Source organism: Oryzias latipes, chromosome 12, assembly GCF_053564925.1.
Source record: "Oryzias latipes strain Hd-rR chromosome 12, Olatipes_Hd-rR_3.1".
Lineage (NCBI taxonomy): Eukaryota > Metazoa > Chordata > Actinopteri > Beloniformes > Adrianichthyidae > Oryzias > Oryzias latipes.
Genome location: NC_136248.1, coordinates 4681005 through 4703933, shown reverse-complemented (window position 1 = coordinate 4703933; position 22929 = coordinate 4681005). Strand labels below are relative to the sequence as shown.

Genomic DNA, 22929 nt, shown 5'->3' with positions numbered 1-22929 from the left:
TAATGTTACTGAGCATGTTACTGAGCATGTTGACCTAATGTTACGTAAATGTTAGTGTTTTTATTTCATATAATAAGGAAACAATTTTAAAGTCAGTGCAGATTTTGTAATGGTACATAAATGTTGTTTTAGGGTTGTAACAAACAAAAACATGCCTTTTGGACATCTTTACCATCACAATAAAACAGTATCATTCAATGAATGGAGACAACTGACCCCAATGTGTGGCTGCACCGCCCCTTTCAACCTGACTGGCTAATCACACCCTAAGCATTTATGGCATCAGGGGAACTGACCAACCTCCAAGAAGAGGAGGGAAAACTCACTTGTGGTGAAATCAGGGAGGAAGAGGAGCTACTACTACACGTTTGAGAAACGCTGATTTAAAGTGGTGATGTGTCTGCCTGCCTCCACCAGGTGGCGCCTTTTCTCAGCTGTCAGACAGCGGACAGACTCTCAGTGAGGACAGCGGCGTGGACATCGCCGAGTCGGGACATAGCAAAGACCTAAGCCCCCATTCCTCACGCACATGCCTCCCCCGGGACACAAAGGCCTGTGGAGGGGACAACCCCTCCAAACCGGTGAGAGGGCGGCCCAGTCCAACAAGTCTTTCTTTCAGGGTTGAACTCGGGTTTCAGGGTCCAGGTTAGCCATGAACTGAGTCAGGTTGTAAAGAAGATGTTCGTCAACATTTGCAGTGCCAAAGAAGAAAGATGATGAAACTTTTGCTGACTGAATGATCTGCTGAGTGTTCTTGATCCTTAACGGTTGTGTTCTGCTCTCTCCTCCTCCTGTTTGCTCACAGTCTGTTTCTTTTTTTGGTTCACTCACTGCTTTATTTCTCACTCATGTCATTCATTCAACCACGCGCTCCATCGTTTATTCAGTTGCTCCTAAACTGGAAAATAATGAAACTTAGATCGCTCTCCGCTTCCTATTGACTGATGTCAGAAGAGTAAGGAAGGCAGATGTCTGCTTGGCTATGATAAAAGGCCTGTTGGCTGGTTTTTGTCTTCGATGGGGAGAATTCCTGGGAAAATAAGAGGCGTTTACCCTCTGCTTCTCCATTAAGAAGCAGGCAGGACAAAAAAGCTCAGATTTAGTCATTTAGATTTAGAAATAGTTGCCTGAATAAACTTTAGACATTTTTTAAGCATTTTCATGATCTACTCATCTTTATGTTAGGCTCAACCTTCCTGGTATCTGAACTGTGGGCCGCTGGCTGCAGATATGGTATGTCAACATGAAAAACTGCAAAAAGAGAACTGGGCGCACTCGGGTCCTGTCTTATCTGGTTATTCTATCAAGTGTGCTTTTTTTTGTCCAGATGATAACATTCATGTTTTCAATGAAACAGACATTTGTTAGGACCAAACCACACAGCTCACACAGCATTTCTGTGTTTGAAATGGACACTTTTACACTTTGGAAAAGGACTGCCATTAAATGTGGTTATAGGACTTTTATCAATTTCAGCCAAAAATTATTTTACTGACACTAAAGTAATCAGAAAATCACTGAATTATATTTTGAAATACATGTCCTTTAAATTTCTGCATTTCTGCGTAAGCTAGACCAAGTGTTGGGTCCTAAAAAACTGTATTATCTGTACTATAAGGCGCCTTAAAGGGCCTATATCACGCAGCTTTTCAGAGTAAACTATATCCATATATGTGATAATATATTACCTTTGGCACACTAAAGAACTATGAAACATTAGTTATTTTTGCAGCTCCTTTTCCTACCCAGAAGTAAGACGACTCGATCTCTGAGCTATCGGCTTTTGCTCCGTGTGGACGTTTGTGACGTCACACTGGAGCCGGCCTCGGTGATGTGTCTGCATGTCTCCTACTAAAACAAACATTCAAACTTTTGCAGAGACAGATGCGCATATTGTGCGTAGAAAAGAAAAGCGTTTTTGCAAAACACTGTTAGCTAACTCCCCGGGGAGGGTGGGTGTTTGTGGTAACCAGGGAGCGGTGCTGGCAGCGCAGCCTCTTCCTGGAAGGGGCTGGTCCTCACTTTGTGATGTCACAATTTGAAATCCTGCCCGTTTTCATGGATTAGGAGGGACTGGTGCTCAGAGAACAGGTTATTAGAAGAATAATCAATGCGTGATTGGATCGAGATAATGCTTTAATGAACATTGTGATGCACTTTAATGCACCTTTCAGTTTAGTGTCTTTATAGATGACACAAGTTCAAAAATGGCCATTCATTGATGGTGTGGCGGTGCGTCCTACCATGCGGAAAATTGGGCAAATTTTTCTTTTAAATAAAGAGAATTTAAAAATTCTTTAATGCAGTATCAGTAAAAGAATTGAGTTTTTTATGATGTAGCTGAAAGGAAATGCAAGATGCCACTTATCTATTATCCACTAAATGAGCTAATTTAAAAAGAAAATGCAGCTGCAGGTCGCAGAATAGTTAGACTGAAATCTAATTACCATGGTTACCAAGGGGCAACATCTCCTCTTCTCCTCAATCAGTTCAAAGACGTCTGGACATGAAGTTTCTTGTGTGCCTTGTTCCCCCTTGATGAAACTCCAACATCATGGAGGAGTCCTGAAAGAGTCTGAAGTTGGAAAGCTGCAGTTTGTGGTTCTGCATCATCTGGACAAAATAACAAGACCTTCCCTGAAACAGACAAGAGGAAGGGGGAGTGCAATTTGACCATAGAATTGTCCCTGGCATACAGAGATGTCTCCAGTTTCTCAAAATCTCCTGATAAAGTTCTGTTTTCAAGCAATCGTTGATATTTTAAAGAGCTTCTGACCAACTTTACTCCAAGAAAGACCGCCTCTCTCTATGATATGAGCACATTTATGATCTGACTTATTCATCCCCACTATTTACTAGTTTTTATTTTAATCTGTTCAAAAACCTTTTGGTTTTTTTTGTCAGTTGCTCCTGTTCTGAGACCGGCTGCAGCATCACCTTTAAGATGAGCTCATTAAATAAATATAAGAGTCAAATGTATCACTTTAAACATTCGTAAAAGGATCTATGTCCTTTTGTACAGAAACACTTATGAGTTCTAGGGTGAAACTGGACCACAGCTGGACATTTTTATTTTAGTTGTGTATCACTAAATCAATGTAAACTAAAAAAAACTTCATGAAAACAAAGACCGGTGACTTCTTCTGTGATGTTTGCATTACATCACAAAGTGAAAGGAGGCACCAAAAGATTTCTGTTAGAGTTTTGATCTGTCAGTTCTCTACTTTGCTGTTTAATAACTTTGCTGTCTGACTTGTTTTAGCCGGGGCTGTTGGAGCCCACCTCCACTCTGGTGAGGGTGCCAAAGAGTGCCAGCACCCTGGGCATCGCCATCGAGGGTGGAGCCAACACCCGACAGCCGCTGCCACGAATCGTCACGATACAAGTAAGTCAAGAAAATATTAGTCCTGCTAACATACCACCAGGAGATGGTCTGTCTTTTTTCTGCTGAATTTCCAGCTCTTGGGGATATTTTTGGGTTTGTGCTTCAAAGGTTATCTGCCTTCTGCCAGCTTGTCTGCCATTCCTGTGGTCACTTCATGTGAAGGTTGAATATTGGGCTCATTTTGGATGTTTTGTGTTGAGTGCCGACAGTGATCTAAAACCCAGAGGCTGTTCCAAATCAAATGCAGAATCTACTTTTGCTGAAAGTCAGAGCTCCAGGTTTAGCTGAGTGAACTCCAAAGACTGGACGCTGCATTTAGTCACTAGAAGCGTGTCTCCGTGTGCAATCATCTGCCTTCTGCAACGAGCAGCGGCGTGACGTGTGCGCAGCACTGAGCGTTATCAAAACACTGAAGGAGTTGCAACTGTAGGATCAGGGCAGTGACCTGCTCCTGCACTCCGCACCCCACTCAGAGTCTCAGCCCCCACTCCAGAGAGGCTGGGATTGAAATATAAAAAGGCTGGCTGATTGCGAGGGGACGGATAAAAGGATTGAAAATCAGCACATTCAGAATCAAACAGGGCTCTGGGGGAAGGACAGCACTAGATGCCAAAGTGAGAGGAAAGGTAAGAAGGGCGGGAAGCTGGGGTGGGGTGGGGGGCACAGAGAAGTGAGGAGGTCGCATATTGTGGAAACATTGTCAGGTACAGGAGAGTTCATGATGGTCATCGCTCTACATCCTGTCCCGTGGTACACATGCAGGAACGCTAATTCATATTTGCATTTTTATGAAGTCAGTAGCCCGAGTTCCTCCTTACACCACAAAAAAGGAGAATGAGGAACCCAGAGCCGCTTATTGCACATAATAAATCCGGATTTAAGTTTATTAATTTATACGGCGCCTTCAAATGACCTCAGACGAACAAGGCAGCGTACATTAAAAGAACAAACAACAATAAAAACAACAGCTAAAGGGTTAAAACAATTTGAAATAGAAAGTATAAATACGGGACATAAAAATGTAGTTAAAAGCGAAGCAAAACAGTTGTGGCACTGCAGGATGTGTGTAAGGTAAAGAAATGGTTTAGATATCAGTTTAGTTCTTGAGTTTGCACTGCTTCAGTATTTGAACCACCAACGCCTTCAGCGCCTCAGGTGCAGAATAAACCCCCCACCCCCCCGTGAGGCCGATTCTTCTCTGTGGGCCTCGTCTGAGGAGCACCCTGGGGGGGGATCTGTGTGAAAGTTCTGAAAAAAAAAAGCCTTTTCATTTCACTCTTTCTTTGGTACTATTTATTACCTTTATACATCACACTGAGGCTGCACAGTGGTTAGTGCGCTCACTTCACAGTGAAAAGGCCCTGGTTCAATTCCCAGCTGGGTCCTTTGCTTGTGGAGTTTCCATGTTCTCCTCATGCGTGTGTTGTTTTTTCTTGTAGTCCAAAAACAAGCCTCAGAGGGTAATTGGTGTGTCTAAAATGCCCCAAGGTGTGCATGTGATTGACAGACTATATCCTGCCTTCACCCAACAGTAGCTAGGATAGGCTCCAGCAACCCTGTAACCCTAAAATGGATTTATTGAGTTTATGAAGATAGATGGAGGGATAAATGATACATATTAGTATAGATGTTCTAATTCATTGTCTGTTGTTTCCCTTTTTTTCAACGGCTCATAATAGTTTAACAGGTTTTTTTGTATTTGTTTTTATTTGATGTGCCGTTTTTCAGATTAGGCTCTTTGGTTGGATGTGGTTTCCCTTAGCGGATGGGATATCTTTTGAAAAGCACTTCTGCTGCCACTGTCAGTGATATATATCATTGCTGTTAGGGCTGCACGATATGAGGAAAACTTACGATATGCGATATTAGAGATTAATATTGCGATAACGATATAATTTGCGGTATATGAAAAAATAAAAAAAATGCCAAAAACATCATTCCCATTTCATTAGAAACAGTTTAAAATTATACTCCAAATGACCCTCATCGACATAGGTGACAAACATCTAACATAATAGGACTCCATCTGATTGGTTAACAATGGGAAGGCGTCCATCTGATTGGTCAAAGCATAAAGGGATTTATTTGATTTGTTAAAAGCGTCAAGATGCCATAAGATTGTTTTAACACATTTTGGGTTTACGATTTATTGCGATATTCGCAGTCTTTTGCGATATGCCTATTGCAGAGCTGGATATTGCGATAACGATAAATTTGCGGTATATTGTGCAGGCCTAATTGCTGTATACAGTTTGGACACACCTTCTCATTCATTTGAGAGAAGGTGTGTCCAAACCTTTGGTCTGTACTGTAAATAAAACTTTCTTTTAAATTAGAGAACTCTTCCCACTGTGGTGAAGAAGCATTTAGTTATCTGAATTAAAAAAGAAGTTTCTCTTGTAAACCTTGTGCTATCTTAGGCGCTTTAACATTGGTAGTTGGGTCATCTGGACCCACTAAACAGTGCGCTGAACCTTTTTTCTTCAATGATTTGTGATCTTCACTGGTGTCCATAGATTACATGAAATCCTCTTCACCTTTATCCACCTTTGTCATGGTAGGAAGAACACGTCAATGCAAGGGTGGGGTCATCTAAGATAGCACAAGGGTTAAACTGTGTAAATTGACCACTTTGTTGAAAGAACAGATCCCGTCAGGTGACATTTGAAGGACCAGTCCTCAGCATCTTGACACACCAGAAGCTCCCTGCTGCATTCAGAGCACAGAAGTTCACGTTGGACTGCAGCAAAGCTGATCTGCACATCCACCAGGGTCCTGGATTCTAGCAAGTTGGAAATGTGAAGAGGCAGACTTTCCAACCCTAACCCCTTACTACTAAAAAACTATATAGTGTGGCACTGTGTAGTGTCCTGGATTTTAAAAGCGATTCTGACACCATGGTCACGACTTTTTTTTTTTTCTAAATAGCGGACATGATGTCATAGATTTCACAAAGTTAAACTCTTATTGATAGCGTTTTGCGACGGTTGTTCGTGAATCCACTGTCTTCTGAAGATAAAAACGTTGATGATTTATGAAAAAAAATACATTTAAATACATTTTTTGGCAAAATTTGTTCCGACGCAATGCATTGTGGTCTATATTCGCCGATCTAGTGAGCATCGATTTGCATCGGTTTGTCGCATAATTTTTAGGGCACTTGATTTTGGAATTGTAGATTCGTACAGCACTACAAAATGGCGAACGAACTATATAGTGCACTAAGTAGGGGTTAGGGTGGGGATTCGGACACCTTGATTTAAAGTCGGCTGACAAATTTTCAGGTACAGATGATGTCAATGAGGAAAAAAAACCAAAATTGAATGTCTGATTTAAATACAGACACTGCAATAGCTGGAGCTTCTTAGTTGAAAAAATATATATATAAAAGTCCTGAACAAAGGAGAGGGAAATCCTGACACATCAATAAGCAAAGAATAAAATGGAAAAGGAGCAAAAATGAGAGAAGAGTTCATTTATAATCCTGCAGTGTTTGTTAAACCCCATTTAGTGAGAGAAGACAGCACAGCATTTAAAAGATGTTTTTTCTTACTATGAAAGTATCTTTTATATTATAAAATATATCATAAATAAAACACATGTCTGTTATAAACACATTTCTGAGACCCCTATCCCATTAAGCTGCTGTGACATACAACTGCCACCGCGCAAATGGGAAGGCACCTGCAGAATCTACAAGATTAGCGGCATCCGCCTGACTTTTCTGAAAATCGTTGGCGTGGTCATGAATGCAGATGGCGGCCGTCCGGCGGGGATGATGTTGTCACAAAATCGGGCAACAGCTGGGTAGTCACACCCAGATCGCCGGCCTGCAGCAGCTCCAATTGGACGATGTGGAAAAGCAGTCAAGTGCCACCGGCCACCAGGCGCCTGTTAATGTTCCCTCAGTGTTAAAACCCTTGCACATTCTCAGTGCACAAGAAAATATGTGCAGCACCCAAAACAAAATTACAGACTACTTGTATTTACATAAAAAACAAAGTTACAGACCCAAATTCATTAGACATGTGGTATTGATGAACAAACCAAATGGCTGGGAACTGTTTTTTTTATTTCCTTTTTCAGTTTCCTGAATTTCACAGGTTCACATAGATGCTCAAACAAGCTCGTCCTTCTTATTTCAGATGCAAATATCACATAGGTTTTGCACACCCAATTTACGTGAGTACCTCGCAAAAAACATGTAAAAATGTGATTGTGCCCCCCAATTACAAATGCCACCTGCTAAATTTGCTGAAAAGCGCTGCAGTTTGGTCGCAGTGCGATGCATTTTGGCACATGTGACCATGTGATCCAAAGTTTTCTCAAAAACTCATTCTGGTCCATGTTTTCTGCCCTGTAGTTCATCATGAGTCCACTAGAGGCAGTATAAGGGCCTTTCCTGCTCATTTCAAAATGGCTGCTTCCATGAAATCTCAAAAACCCTTTCGGCAGTTTTCTCGTTTTTAAAATTTTATGGTAATAATAGCAAATCTATTGTTAATTTTTTAAATAACTACTCGTTGCATTGACAGAATGGAAAATTTTTTGATAACGTATTCTTTATAATTCACCACGTTAAAATGGTACTTTCAATGGTACTTTTTTCCTGAAAACCCATCAATATTTTTTGCATCTTAAACACTTTTGTGAGCAAAAAACGTATTAAATCAACTGACATCAGTAACAGTGTCTAAATGAATTATATTGCAAAATTCTTTTTGTGGATTTCATCAAAGGGTTTAAATAAGATCTTGATTCCCAAAAATGTCATTTTTCTGTCAGTTCATGTATGTAGTGGCTTCACAGGGTCAAGAGTGGTCAAAGGTTTTGGTTTTCTGTTTGTTTTGCTCTTTTCAAACGCTGAAACTGCTGAACTGATACTTTTTCAGCTCCCTCTTAAAATAGATCTGTGTTCGACTGACTTGCCTCGATTCCAGCTCACCTTCACCTCCATTCAAAGTTCTGACGTCAAACATGGCCGCTCCTCTGTGAGTCTTTACAGCTGCTGTCACTCACATCTTACAGTAATTATGAAATCTACAAATTCAGCGTGTCAGCTCATGTGCTGAGTAAGACACACGAGAGAAAATCCACCTTTAAAGCTACTGAGAGCTTTCAGGAGGTTGAGTTAATGCAGGCAGAAGGACGGCACTCGTTTCCATCTGAGCGAAGAGTCAGGATCAGACCTCTTGAACTCGGAAGTGGGGAGGCTTTTACATTTCCCTGATGCGGCGTGAAGAGATGCTGTGTGGGAGAGAGTCTTCTCTGTAATCTGAACATAATGTGTTGAGTGTTAAGGAGCCTGAGACAATGATACAAACAGAAAATACACCAACACATGCTGAAAAGTGAGAGGCTTTCTTCTCCACATTGCAGACTCATTTGTTCCAACATGACGCCTGTTGCCCCAGATCTATTGCTTTGATGATTCTGATCTGAGGAGACCTTTTTTTAGAGACACGAAAAGACCAGAATAGGCAGAAAAACTGGAATGATACAGGCATGCAGCATTCAAGAATAGCTGTTTTGATCTTATGAAGAATTGTTTCTGTCACTGTCTGAGAGTTTTGTCTCCTACCTTGACTTTTGGTTCAGAATAATCTCAGAATCTTTGACGCAGAATATAAAAAAGTTAAATCTCAAACTAATTGAACACATTTATGTAGGTGTCACAAGAACAGGCAGACGGCTGGATCCAAATGCAGCAGCTTTATTAAAAGTCCTCACAGCTAAATCCAGGTCAGGCAGGCAGGAGTCAATGACAGGCATGAGATCAGAGGAGAGACAGGGTGTGACGAGCTGTTTCAATTACACTCTTTACAAATATTAGGGTGGTACTAATATATATTTTTAATCAATAAAATTTAAATAAATAAAGACACATTTTCCAAAATGCCCCAAAACAAAATAAAACAAGTCCTCTTATTCTTTTCCATCTCTTTAGGCTCTTTAGTCCCTCTTCCAGTGTTCAGACAGAAATTCCAATGTCCCAAACATTTTAAATCCACAAGGATTTGCAAGTCCAACTAAATAAAAATAAATGGAAGGATCTCACCAAATGTGTTTGTTTGTATCAATGAGTTATATCACTAGAGGAGACATCACGTGGTTCCTCATGGGAGGAGAGCACCGCCATCTTGGTGAGGTCAAGTTACTGCTGCAGTGAATGCATGTGAACACATTTTTTGCATAATACCAGTTCATTGTTTGTGTTTCAACTGCCAAAATCAGAGAACTGAGTCCATGAAGGAGGAAGTATATCATTTCACAGGTAAGTATTATATTTTTTTTCTTTTAATGCTGCAGGGGCCTTATTAATAGAACACATGTTGACATGCATGATGCTGCAGGGCTATTATCAACATGCTGCATGATGTACGGAGAATTTGCTGTCAACATAAATGTACATTTTATTTTGCTAAACCTGTATACAGCATACTAGGCTATTATAGTAATATAGATTTATACATTTCTGACTCAGCGACTGAACTTTTCACTATTCACTATTCAGACTTAAGGAAAAAGTGGATCTTAGCAATAAAAAGAGCTAAACCAAATGGATCACTGTGGTACCAACTAGTAATACAGTCAATACATTTGTGGAAACACATTTAGATAAGAGGCCAGACTGTTAGCTTGAAACCCGACACCATAACATCTGTGTTACACAAATTGATCACTCACACGAATCAGTATAAATCTATTATTTTTCTTTGTTGTTGTTATTTTAGGGTAAATCTATTGTTCACTTTTGGAATTCTTTTGAATATTTATTTTATTATTATTATTATTATTATTATTATTATTATTATTATTATTATTATTATTATTATTATTATTATTATTATTATTATTATTACTATTATTATTATTAATAATAATAATTATATTAATAAACTTATATTTTATTATTTATTGACTTATTATGTATGTATTGCTATTATTTATTGTTTGTATTGACTTACTATTGATTTATTATTATTAATATTATTATTATTATTATTATTATTGACTTATTGTTGGGTTTTTCTAAATAATTTAAATTACATGTCAAAGAGGTCTAAAACTCCTAAATGTTTACAAATTATTTTTTTGAAATTCTTTGTAATAATTTTTTTATTTGTAAGAAGTCCTTCAACAATGCATTTTCATTAAAGTTTGAGCTTTTAAGGCTGACTGTTTCTCTTCTTTAACAACAACAAATGATGTATCTATATATATATATATATATATATATATATATATATATATATAATATGTACACATATGTATAAATATATATAAATTGTAAAAACATATATAGTATGTAAAAGCTACTTAGACACCACTAAAAGCAATAGAAATCATTGTCATGTGGGCGTCGTCGACCTCACCAAGATGGCGTCGCGCTCCGCCAACGTCGGCCAGGCTTCTAAAGCGGGCGTGTCTCCTCTAGTGATATAACTCATTGGTTTGTATCTTCCACCCTTAATCCGGTTTTCTTAGGTAGATCATATTTTATTTTTTCCTAGGTCCCTCGTAGCCTTCCCCAGCCTTCTCCTTATTTCCTCCTCTCACAACTGCAGATACCCCAAACTTTTCTCTTTTTCTTTCCTTGCTGGTGACTCCACCCACTTCCTCCATTTTTCACATAATCCAACAGAATAACAACATTTCTGCAAACAAAGGAATAGTTTATGCTTGTGTCAGAGCAATTGTTTTTTTCAAACCCATATCTGTAGTTCAGTTGTCAGTAAGATTCTTTTTTTTTAGCCACTGGAGACCTTTGTTGTAATGCTACAGGGTAGTCAGGATCCAGGCGAGAGTAGGGGCAGGCAAACAGAGCCAGAAACAGAAGCTCAGATCCAGATATAACACTCGGTGAAGAAGGCAGAGTGGCACAAACAATACTTCAGCGCGTAACCCTTGTGCTATCCTAGGCACTTTAACATTGGGAGTTGGGTCGTCTAGACCAGTGTTTTTCAACCAGTGTGCCGCGGCACACTAGTGTGCCGTGGGAGATGGTCAAGTGTGCCGTGGAAAATTGCCCTCATTAACTGATCTAAAAGCATTTCCCATCTCCAGGAAATCAGCTCTTTGTTCATCCAAACAGGTCCTGATAAAACACTGAGTAGTTAGGAATATAAACGATCATAAAATACTTTTTTCTTTGTGTTTATTTGATTCTATTAAAGACATTTTGATAAGAATGACGGTAACGCGGAATAGCTGCAAAGGAAAAGTCCCGCAGCTTTTACTGTCTCCACGACTCCACCAATCATTCTTGAAGGCTTAATCACATGTCATCAGTCTGACCAATCAGAAGTGGTTAAAGTCTCCACTTCCTTGTTCCAATTTAGCTCATAACTCAGTCAGTTCCGACAAAAACACCAGCTAAAGCTCGTCTTTAGCGGTGTAGCTTTCCACAGAATCCGGTATCAGACCGTGGAACAAGTGAACAAAACCATGAAGCTCAGAGACGCGAGTCTTTCTGCCGTTTTCTGGCAGTTTTCACACTACATCTCCCATGATGCATTGGCTTAAAGGGACAGCGTCTTGAAAACACAATGAACATACAGTTTGTATGTAACTTAACTTTTATTACATCTTTTAGAAAAACATCTGCAACTTCCTGCTTTTTCTGCCACAATTATCACAAAAATGCACGTCAGATTGCCGGGGGGGGGGGGGGGGGGTGGCTGTAGATCAAAACAGACTATGAGTTTCTGCTTTTTTTTTTTTTTTTGGGATGCTGGTGTGCCGCGGGATTTTTGTCAAGGTTAAAGTGTGCCGTGGCTCAATAAAGGTTGAAAAACACTGGTCTAGACCCACTAGACAGTGCTCTGAACCTTTTTTCTTCAATGATTTGTGATCTCCACTGGTGTCCATGGATTACATGAAATCTTTCCACCTTTATCCACCTTTGTCATGGTAGGGAGAACACGTCGATGTAAGGGTGGGGTCATCTAAGATAGCACAAGGGTTAAGTCTGCTGTGATTGATTGAGGGAATGAGAGTCAGGTGTGCGGCCTCCAGGTAGTGTGCGCTGGGGTTGCTGGGAGATGTAGTGTGATATGAACTCGGGAGATGGTTCCTGCTGGTGACCAGAGGGGGAGGCAGAGCTCTGACTTCTGACATGTAGGGAGATGTTTTCCATGAAAGCCTCCTGAGGGGCCGATTGGTTTAGTTTGTTTATGTCGGGCATCAATCAATATTTTTTTTCAAAAACAGTGGGAAAAATAATACGTTTACTAGATACTAACACTTTAAGAAGTGGTGGTACTGTCTTTCATGGAAGTCGAAACATAAAACGCAGAGAATCTTGAATGTAAACATTGATCAATAAAAATAAGTCCTTTCTTCTATGCGTCATAATATGAAATAAGAAAGAGGTAGCTCAGGTTAAGTCTATAAATCCATGTAGTTGTACATTTAAAGTGTACAATTATATTATTATTGTATACAGTTGATGCACGGTGGCACAGTGGTTAGCGCTCTTGCCTCACAGGAAGAAGGCCCCTGGTTCAAGTCCTGGCTGGGGGACCTGAAAACAGAACATCAATGGGGGACCTTTCTGTGCAGAGTTTGCATGTTCTCCCCGTGCATGCGTGGGTTTTCTCCAGGGATATTGGCTTCCTGCCATCGTCCAAAAACATGCTTCATAGGTTAATTGGTCACTCCAAATTATCCATAGGTGTGAGTGTGTGTGGGTGTGTGATATGTGTGACCCAGGGTGCATCCTGCCTACGCCCGTAAGTGGCCGCGATAGGCTCCAGCAGCCTCGTGAAAGGGACAAATGGAAGATGAATGACTAAAAAAAAAACAATTACAGCATTGATTTTTATTTGATTAAATAAAAAGCTAACAGGCACCTAACAAAAGTGTAACAAAAAAAGTGACATTTTCTTGAAATGGAAAAACGAATTGATCCTGTAATTAAATAAAATGTGCTGACTGTCAAAAGAATGTTATGAATGTTTGTATGTTAAAACATACCTACAAAATAATAAAACTCAAAAACAGTAGTTTACTGTTGTGTAGCTTGTAGAAACATATTTAGAACATTCAAGACAAAGTCCAAGTAAATGTCTTCTGTCCTGTACAAGAAACACAATGTATTTATGAAAAATCTATAAAAACAGCAAATACAATAACAAACATAGTTCTCTATAGGTTATTCTTTTTAGAAAAGGCTCCAACATATCTTGGTTTCCACTTTTATTACACTTCAGAACATTTAAAAGCAACGATTAAACACAGAACCACAGATGAGTTGGGATGTATGTAATTGTGTGTTCCTTTTGTTGCATAAATGCAGACGTCTGTCTGATGTTTAGCATCAAAGCCAAAATGATTTTGATGCCTGCTCAATCAAACGGTAGAGCACATTTAGAAAACATAGTGTTAAAAGCCTCGATAGCGAGTATTACTCCCCCAAGGCAATAAGCAGCAAAAAAACACCATTTTTAATTCTTTTTGTCTTGGTTAAGTGGTTAAAGGGTTGTCTGTAGTAAAAATAAAGGAATTGAATATTTCAAGTAAAATAATTTCTAATCATAAAGTAATCTGAGTGATGTTGATTTCAGTTACCACAACCATTCATATAAATAGAAATCTTATTTTATTTATTTATCAGTAATTCACTATTTGCAGAAAGAGTTATAACATACAAAGATTTCCTTCATTCATTTTTTATCGGCATCATACAAGAACTGTCAGGACACCGGTTCCACAATGCATTGTTATGTGGTCATCAGTACCAAATTTCCAGCTGCGCTCGCCTGGGAAGGCGCCTTGCACCCTCCCTTTTCTGACGACATTTTCATGATGGTTGATTGACGTGGGAGGGAAAAACTGACCAGCATTCACCGCATGCCACTCATGTGTTTTTGAAGTGTTTGTACTTCATACGACAACATACCTGCGGCATGTCGGGCTCACCTGGTTGTCTACGCCCTGTGTTCCCGGTACATGTTTGCTCATTTTTACCCGCAGAACGCTCGTGTCCACCTGTAAGGGCAGATGTGACTGAGACAGGAAAGGGAAAACGTTTGCACATTCTGGATTGGAGATTTAAAAAAAAAAACAGCTTGCGCAAATTTCCCTGCAGAACCGTCCTGAACACTTAGCCTGTGCCGCTGGACCCTTGAGCATGGTACGACTCAGGAGTTGATCTCATTTAGTAGGATGAACTTCTAAAGAGCAATACAGGTGTGTTTGGCTTTCCAGACTCTGTTTTCATTGTAATCATGAAAATGTTGCTTTCAACTCTGAGAAGCAGAAAGATGGAAGCGTTTTGCTGTGCTGTGACGTCTGAACCCTCCAAAGGAAGTCTCATTGGGGTCAAAACACCCGATGATTATGAGGCAGAAATTTAAACCAGCTGCATGAAGCTGCAGTAACACATTATTTTTGGTGGAGCTGTGCAAAAACACAGAAAGGGATGAAATAGCACATCCTTGTGGGTACAGTGTAAATTACATCAAGGTGATGCTGTGGTGGTTTGAAGGGGACTTTAGTGTCTGTGTAGGCCACAGAGGTGGGCACTGAGGGCCGCATTCCTGCATCTTTTCCCACATACCTTGGTCTGGCATGTTCTGATTGGCTGGACGCACCTGAACCAGGTAATCAGCCATGAATAGTGCAAGAATACCTGGAAATCATGCAGACACACCGGCCCTCGAGGCCTGGAATTGCCCACCCCTGGTGAAGGCTCTTGGGTTTGGTTCTCTGTGAGAACCATGAGGCGCCATGTTGGTGTCACTCTGGTGTGTCTCTGTGTCGTCCTGTGATGCTTCTGTGGTGAAGGCTGGACAGTTCCCCTGCACAGGTTCTCGTTCCACTCAGTCTGACATCTCCATTCATCTCATTCCATTAAAGAAGAAGCGGACAATAAACAATGTCTTCATTCTGCTTATTATAACAGAATTCTATCATGTTTTTTCTTATTCCTGGAAAAACTGGATGATAATACAGGAGCAGAAACTGCAATAGTGTACACAGTGTTACACAGTGTGACAACAAGACAAATGATTGGCTTGTCATGATGCATGATGGGATAGGTAGCATGTAGCCTACTAGCCTTCGGATGTAAAGTGACTGCTAACGAGTATGATGCTTTTGTAGAGCTTTTTAAAACAAATAAATCTGTTCTCTAAACATCGTCCGTGTCTTCAATGCAATGTAATGAGACACACAGACAGAAATGTGAAAGTATCTGCTGTAAATCCAAATATTGCTCACATCCGTGTTTACGAAGCGAGGAGCTAAGTCCGGTGGGCGAAGCAGCTATCCATGTTTATGAATGACTTATGACGTAAATAATTATTTCGTTCGCACAACTTATTTATTTTGTGGGAACTGAATATATTTTATTTTTTCCATGTCAGAACACGGATAAATAAGCAATAAAGAAAAATCTTTAAACTGACTAATTCTAAGCATGGTGTAATGTACTTAAATTTATGCTAAATTAAATTTAGAATAACTGTTTGGCACTATTGACGTAAACATACTGAAATGCAGTAAGGATGCTACAATTCCCCTACCCATGATTTGGCTCAGTGGTGTCACATTAATAATAACTGTGTGCAAGCTGTTTTTTTTAAACTCATTTAAACAATCATTTTAGATTATCTGGAACCATTTGTAAAATTGTATTTAGTGATGAAGTTTCTCGTTTATTCAGGTGACTTTGTCTCAAAGTTAAGTAGCAACTGGACTTAAAATCTTCTTCGAAATGATGACAACTCACCGAGTGGCTTTATTGTGTTATCATCTGTGTAGTAATGCTGAAGTAAAAGAATGTGTAAATCCTTATCAAACGTTTTTGAAAGCTTTAGTCACGATAGAGTTTTAGATGGAAATCATTGAAAATGCTTTAGTAGATAAAGTAAAAATGAAAATACGTTCATGATCTGAGCATACAGGTGTTTCTGTCAGGTAAAGTATCGATTTTGTCGCCTACGATAACAGCTCGTCCTCTGTCTGATGGCAGGCGGCCCCTGAAAACTCTGTCTCTTTTGGAGGAATGACTCCAGTTTTTTTCCCCCCAAACACTTTCCACTGCCATGAGGTTACACACTGGAACTGTGGGGCTTTTGCTGTGCATGTGTGTTCAAGGGTAGCTCAAAAAGGAAATCCAGCTGCTGTGCTGTTGCATGTGTGGCTTCTGTTTTTTGGTCTTAGGGTTGGCTCTAACTAACTTACACCAAATATGAAAAATGTTGTGCTGAAACCAGGAGTTTGAATTAATACCAATAGTCGTCCTTAAAACGCTTCAGTGCAGCAGACCTGTGGCTGTGGAACCCCCACCTTCTATCACTGCATGTGAGCCACTCATTGTTTATAAAAGAAACTTGTATTTCATTTTCTTTTAGTTGGGTTAGGTTTTAATTGCTTCATTGATTGTTTTTGGAGCTTTTGTTTCTTGGCATTATGTCATACCATTCTTTGTAATGTTGCCCCTTGGAAAGCACTCTGTGTTAAACAGCTTTTTTTATGTTATTATTTGAATAATATTGGCTAACCCTAGCTCCTCATTCCTTCTTAAGCATTTTCAGCATCATTACTGCAGTTTGGTCTGATCTGATGCAGTTTTTTCTGTCACATTTGTGCATCAAAATGAACATTTTTAAGTCCCTCTCTGTGGGGGATCGAGCGGCCAAAAAGGACAAAAGAAGTTTATCCAAAAATGAAAGTTTTAATTTTCTCAAAAAATGTAAAAAAGATGAACAAACTGGGCCCTTAAAATAGGTCAACAGAAACATAATTAACTCAGGCAATAACTTTAACTTAACCGACTAAACAGACCAAGTAACAGAAACAAACTGACCTCACTAAAGACACAACAGGGGAACATATATAGTGGCTGATCAGACCACTTGAGAAACATGGGGAGGGAACTAACATGACTACAAAAACATTTAACAAAGACTATAAAGACAAACACAAAACTTGGTCTCTTAGTGGAAGAGAAAAATCATCAAAAGTGGAACAAAATGAATAATGACAAACAGAAGCAAAGCACACTGTGCCGGTCCCAAGCCCGGTTTGAGAAGGTTGCGTCAGGAAGGGCATCCGGCGTAAAACATTGCCAAGTTTACCATGCGACTCGTTCGCTGTGGCGACCCCTGATGGGAAAAGCCGAAAGGGAAACAACAACAACAACAACAAGAAGCAAAGCAAATAAACAGTAAATGAGTCCATTAGTTTCTCCCCTGGAGGTTCCTGTAGATGGTGCCTTCCTAATTGCCTGACTGGAGTATTTAAATGCTGTGAAGGCTTGAGCTCCTCCTTTGTCAGTCCTCACAGCACAGCTCCAGGAGCAGAACCTCAGCCACACCCGTAGCGGCCAGCAGCACCCTCAGCACTGGCAACTCAAAAAACAGGTGACATTAATTAAACAAACTGTGAAGAAACTGGATTTTCTAGAAAGGACTGTATTGTATTAGTTCGTAACCCCGTCAGTTTCTTGCACACAGAAATAATGAATAATAACTCAGAAACAAAACTTATCTTTTGTGGAGGTTTTACTTCGTACAAACACGAAGGGGACAGACAGATGAGCATGGTGCATTCAAAGTCAGAACCAACAAGCTCAGAGATGGGCTTGATATAAAAACCCTGCATTTGCATATTCAGAAGATCGTCCGATGGACCTCGTGTGAAAATCACGCCCACAGGTTACTGCTGGAGAGAAGCTCCAAGGCTAAAGTGAAGACAAGTCTGAGGCCTGCTCAGCAGAAAACACATGCACAGAAAAGAGGGAGTATGGGAAGAAACTGTTAGAACAATAGTTTGGCTGTGCTTTCTTCAAATGTAATATAATTTTGAGATGACAATACATGCTCAGTGAATTAAGTTTAAACCATTACACTGTCAGAAAAAAGGGTACGGTTGGGGTACGTTTGTGAACACTTAGGGTACAAATGGTGAATTTGTACCCTAAGTGAGTCATAATTACACCTTAGGGTACTCATATGTACCATTTAAGGATAAAAAAGGTACAAATATGTTTCCAACCAGCAGAGGGCCCATATTTGGACCCTTTATTCCACAAACAAAGGTACAATAACTTGTGTGACAAAAGTAATAATTCAAAGTGTATGAAATGTCACCCAAAATCATTTAATACGTTGTTGGTTATTTGGAAAAGATGCACAAAATAACCAAATATATTTAAGAGACCACACATCTTTTATGACTAGTTCTGAACAGTACACAAGCACATTATATTTTATTGATTGTGCAGAGCATCAAGATAATAACTTTTAAACATGTATTAGTGTGAGCCTGTTTTTTTTTTACTTATATAAGAGCTGTTTTGTTTTGCCTTTAATTTAGAGCAAAAGCACACTATAGACAAAATTATTTGATGTTTTTAACCTTATATTGTGTACTTTAACTTGGCCTAAGTTCAATTTAAATTTCTAGTCTTTGAGCTGTTAATTTAAGTTATTTTCTTTCTAAGCATACATTTTCATAAAAAAAGTAAATTTCTCTGTTACTACGTTACATTATGTGAACATATTAGTACCTTTTAGCTTTTCTACCTACACAGGAAAAATGAGAGTACTTTTTTCGGAGTTACCATCAGTAATTTTTGTTTAAGTAGGTGTAAAAACGTAGAGGAAATATGTTGGAGTAAACCAGCGAGACCACGCCCACTCTACTTTCTTAAGTTTCGTTTCTTCCGCCATTTTGTTATCCCGCAGCGGCCGGAGGAAGATAGAGGCTGTGACTGAGGTAAGTCTGCTAATTGCTCAAAAATAAGTTGGAAACTTGTTTTGAGCGGGTTCGGTTATTTTATCTGTAAGGACTAACTTTTGTGTAGAGGAATGCTGCTATTCCGCCGTGTATGTGCCTGTGAGGAGATTGAAAACTACGAGCAGGAGTTTGCTAACGGTTAGCCTCAGCCGTTTGAAGTTCAGCTAAATGCAGCCATTAAATAAATTAAGCTGTTGTTTTTATTGGTGTTGTACCGCGTTCCGTTAAATACATTGAAATATATACATTTTATCACTAGATAATTCTGTCGCCGTTTTACCGATGTACGCTGGCGTTGATGCACTGGTTGTTGTTGCCCCCCCCCCCCCCCCCCCTTTTTTTTTCTGTCTGTCTTTCTGTCTTTCTTAGTAAGGAAGCCAGCTACTTTTGAAACGACCAGCTCCATAATTCCTACTGATATTTATCAGGTCCGTCGAATTCAATGCGTTAATCATTTTAATCTGTAATGTGTAGGAGTCCAAAAACGTTTTATTTTATTTTATTTTTACACCGCAGTATGGCAGTCCTTCCCATTTATGTCAGCCTGCCTTAGCTGCTGTGCGCGCGCAGCCACCATTTCTTCAATGCAAGACAGTGACAGAGACTGTTTAGGTTGTCATGATCGCTCATTGTTGGTCAAGCGAAGTTTACATTGTGTTGTTGATTTTGATCATTCTCCTGAATAAATGCTGTGTTGGTACCTTTTGGTGTTGTAATGTTTTTTCTTTTTTGTAATTTTTTTTTCCCACCAGGAAAGATGCAAGCTGTGCGTGAACATGTCGAACGCCAAAAAAAAAAAAAAATGTTTTGAAGTTCAGCTGACCTTCAAATCCTTTTGGGAATGCGGTGAGTGGAAACATCACAATTTCCAGCATTTTTCTTTACAGGAATCAGTCAACTTTGTGGATAAACTGTCAGCTGTGATGCAAACAGATTTTTTTAATTGCTTTTTAATTTAAAGATAATTTCTGTGCTGTATTCTAAACATAATTTTGCTGTGTTCACAGCTGCCAAAAAGTTCAACATCCCAACCTTGGACTTGAAAGTGTTTGATGACTCAAAGACAGAAGTTGATGAGCAGGTTTTTGATCTCCTGTTGAAAAACCCAAACCTTGGTGCGTTGGAAATTTGTCTGGCCGAAGATTCAAATCCAGAAGGTGAAGTTTTTCTTTTAAATTGTAATTTATCTATTTTGTTTTGAATGGTTTTGGGTAAATTCCCCTTTGATGTCTGAATTTATTTCCAAGGGAAATAATCTGAGTTTTTCCTTTTAAAGTACATGATAAATTAAAGACATTTTTGAGCTGAAGAGTTTTGATTGTATATTTGCATCAATAGGAGTCTAAGGGTTAATGATTTCTTTGACAGGATAGTGTGGGGAACAAAACACGGGCAAATAAGTGAGTTTTTTATCCTATTGCTGTCTTAGACAAGATAATAAATCTGCCAAACTGTTAAGTCGGTCAGTATTTAAAAAATCTTTGTTTTTACTTTTTTTGTTTTTGCTATCATACTAATTTAAATATTACAGTAACTGAAAGCTTTAATACTTTGACAGATCAGCCGAGTTGTCCTGCGAAGAGCTGCAATACCAGTTCAAGTGGAGATACTGAAGTGGACTCAGATGACACAATACTATTACAACACAGTCCTACAACAAGACGAAGAGTTGAAGACGCCTCTCTGGCCAAAGTAAGTAAATAATCTTTTCACAAATTCATCTTAAGCATTCAAAGTCAGGCTGTCTTTATTGGAGCTATCCAGCCTTATAGATGTGAGCCAGATGCCAACTCAGACGAGGAGAATGAAGACAAGCGGAGCAGGGAGCTTGTGGCCTGCCAAATGTAGCTTGTACGTAACAACTACAAGCTTTCTCAAATTACATCTTTTCATCTGCTCCTGATTCATCCCAATTTGAGAAAATAAATATTCAGAAACACAGTTTTATTCTTAAATCCTATAACAATATGTCATCATAAAAATGCTACATTTTAAAAAATAACTTTCATTTGAGTGGGTCCCCCATTTTTAACATGTCGCAGTATTTTTCTCATGATGGGCATGTTTAAAACTGCACATCTGAGTATTCACTCAAATTGGGATGAATCAGGAACAGACAAAATAAATGCAGTTTGAGGAAGGTCTCTATTGTGACGCACCACATGAAATGAAGTGGGTCTGAGTCCCTCTGCTCTGCTCTATTCTGATGCGTCCACTTGCAGACAAACAGATCCATTAACATCTTCATCATACTTGTCTGAGCTTGATCTAAACTATGGCCAGAAAGCTTCAATATTGCTCACCATTTTGGTTTCACCACTAATGTTAGTTTTAGGTTGGAAGGACTGTAAGCTAGAGGGAGAGGGCGTAAACAAAGGGATGATCGGACATCAGCAGAGGGTAACTACTGTGTCAATAGCCCCGCCTACAACTCAGAAGTTAATTTCTGATCAACTCCAAACCACTCTGCACAAACTGTCTTTAAACATCATCTCAAAGTGCTTCAACCCCAGTAATCAGTGATTGCAGTTGTATTTTTTATTATTAATATGGACTTTTAAATTTGATCCAATAGGTGGTTGCTGTCATTGGTGAGGATGCATCATCCGTTGAAGGTCATGTGAATGTCCTGCATATCCAGTACAGCAAGGTGCGAGAGGATATACTAAAGAAGTACCCTTTCTTGAAGACAACCTCAGGGGTCAGTGACATTTTAAATCAGTTCTCAGCTTAAAATACATTTTGAATGTCAATATAAGCTGAGACATCTGCTAAAATGATCATTAACAGCTTTAACTCAATTGTAAAAACATTGTAATTTTCTAAACCCATATATAAATATATATAGTCATTCAAGCCAAGTAATATTTATACAATGAGATCACTAAAGGGAAATGGCAATGAAAGAGGCAATAAAGAATATTAGAATGTTTTATGTCTTTTGTTTGTTTTAGTTAAAGTGAATGATTAATTTTCTAATTTTTTTCAATTTTCAGTTGTTTGATGTTGACCGAATGCATCCATCACCTGTCAGTTTAAGCCAGCGCTTCAAGGACGGCGTTTACCAGTATTGTGCCAAAGGTGCTTGAGCTTGTTCAAAGAAAAGCTCCATTAGCCAAAGTCTCCAAAGAAGCAAGAGAAGAGATGCTTGCAGAGGATCTACTAGGTATTCAAATAAAATGTAAGCCTTGGTAATCTTTAGTGTTTTATAGTTCTTCTTTTTAGAATTCGTATCAATATTATCTTATCACATTTATGCATTTTATTATTAAATTATGCATTTAAACTTGGTTATAAGTTTACTTTTTTATTATCTATTTTTAGAAAATGTAGAATGCAGTAGAAAGATTTACTTAAAATGAGGTCTAGTGCTTCTTTTGTTAATGTCACAAGTTTTATTTCATGGCTAAAAATGGTAACTGAAGTGCTATGTGCTGTTTACAATTGATCAAATGTTAAGGTTATAGTTACAATGAATGCAATGTGAACTGAAGGAAAAATATAGATTTTTCATTATTGTAAAATTGCTAATAATTGTAAATGTATGCATCCTTATGTGACACTGTGGAGCTTAAAACATTCATACTGTGAAATGTCAGAATTGTAATTGTTTTGAATGTTTAATAAATGTGTTAAACAGTATACTGGTCTTTTAATGTGCTGTATCTGGTACAAATTTGCCATCAAAGGGTACAAAAGGCTTGTCACTGGGGCAGTACCCTTAAAAGAACAAATTTGTACCTTTTATAAAGGTATATTATGGTACCATAACACTAAGGTACAATTTTGTCCAC

The 22929-nt window shown here is 38.9% G+C and overlaps 2 protein-coding genes across 19 annotated transcripts in view; both read left to right on the top strand.

Moving 5' to 3' along the window:
• whrna (whirlin a) overlaps window positions 1–22929 on the top strand; it is a 201559-nt gene that overhangs the window by 167160 nt on the left and 11470 nt on the right. For 5 of the 9 annotated variants that reach the window (XM_078955685.1, XM_078955684.1, XM_078955687.1 and 2 more), the window contains 2 exons: window positions 418–581; window positions 3263–3385. In XM_078955685.1, coding sequence (XP_078811811.1) covers window positions 418–581; window positions 3263–3385 — 287 coding nt within the window. Of the gene's footprint in view, window positions 1–417; window positions 582–805; window positions 1234–3262; window positions 3386–22929 lie in introns of those variants that run through there. The other 4 variants (XM_078955689.1, XM_078955688.1, XR_013659280.1 and 1 more) reach the window with 3 other exon arrangements.
• Window positions 18241–22777, top strand: LOC110016192 (uncharacterized). 10 transcript variants are annotated; one of them, XR_013659285.1, is made up of 7 exons: window positions 18241–19114; window positions 19888–19981; window positions 20143–20292; window positions 20694–20827; window positions 21465–21535; window positions 21711–21785; window positions 22132–22777. XR_013659285.1 is itself a non-coding variant. In XM_078955691.1 (7 exons), exons 3-7 carry the CDS (start codon window positions 19912–19914, stop codon window positions 22222–22224), a joined length of 573 nt encoding a protein of 190 aa, XP_078811817.1. In that variant the 5' UTR covers window positions 18449–19114; window positions 19505–19563; window positions 19888–19911; the 3' UTR covers window positions 22225–22777. The 10 variants fall into 10 exon arrangements, 3 of the variants coding, with proteins under 3 accessions (XP_078811818.1, XP_078811817.1, XP_078811816.1); XR_013659284.1 differs by lacking the exon at window positions 21465–21535 and adding an exon at window positions 20900–20986; XR_013659283.1 differs by having other exon boundaries at window positions 18244–19114; window positions 21711–21836.

Bases quoted from the DNA above. Each gene is read 5' to 3' on its own strand.
- LOC110016192 (XM_078955691.1), top strand. From the start codon at position 19,912: ATGTCGAACGCCAAAAAAAAAAAAAAATGTTTTGAAGTTCAGCTGACC. The intron at 19,982-20,142 runs GTGAGTGGAAAC...CTGTGTTCACAG, and splicing joins CAAATCCTTTTGGGAATGCG to CTGCCAAAAAGTTCAACATC. The intron at 21,837-22,131 runs GTCAGTGACATT...TTCAATTTTCAG, and splicing joins TCTTGAAGACAACCTCAGGG to TTGTTTGATGTTGACCGAAT.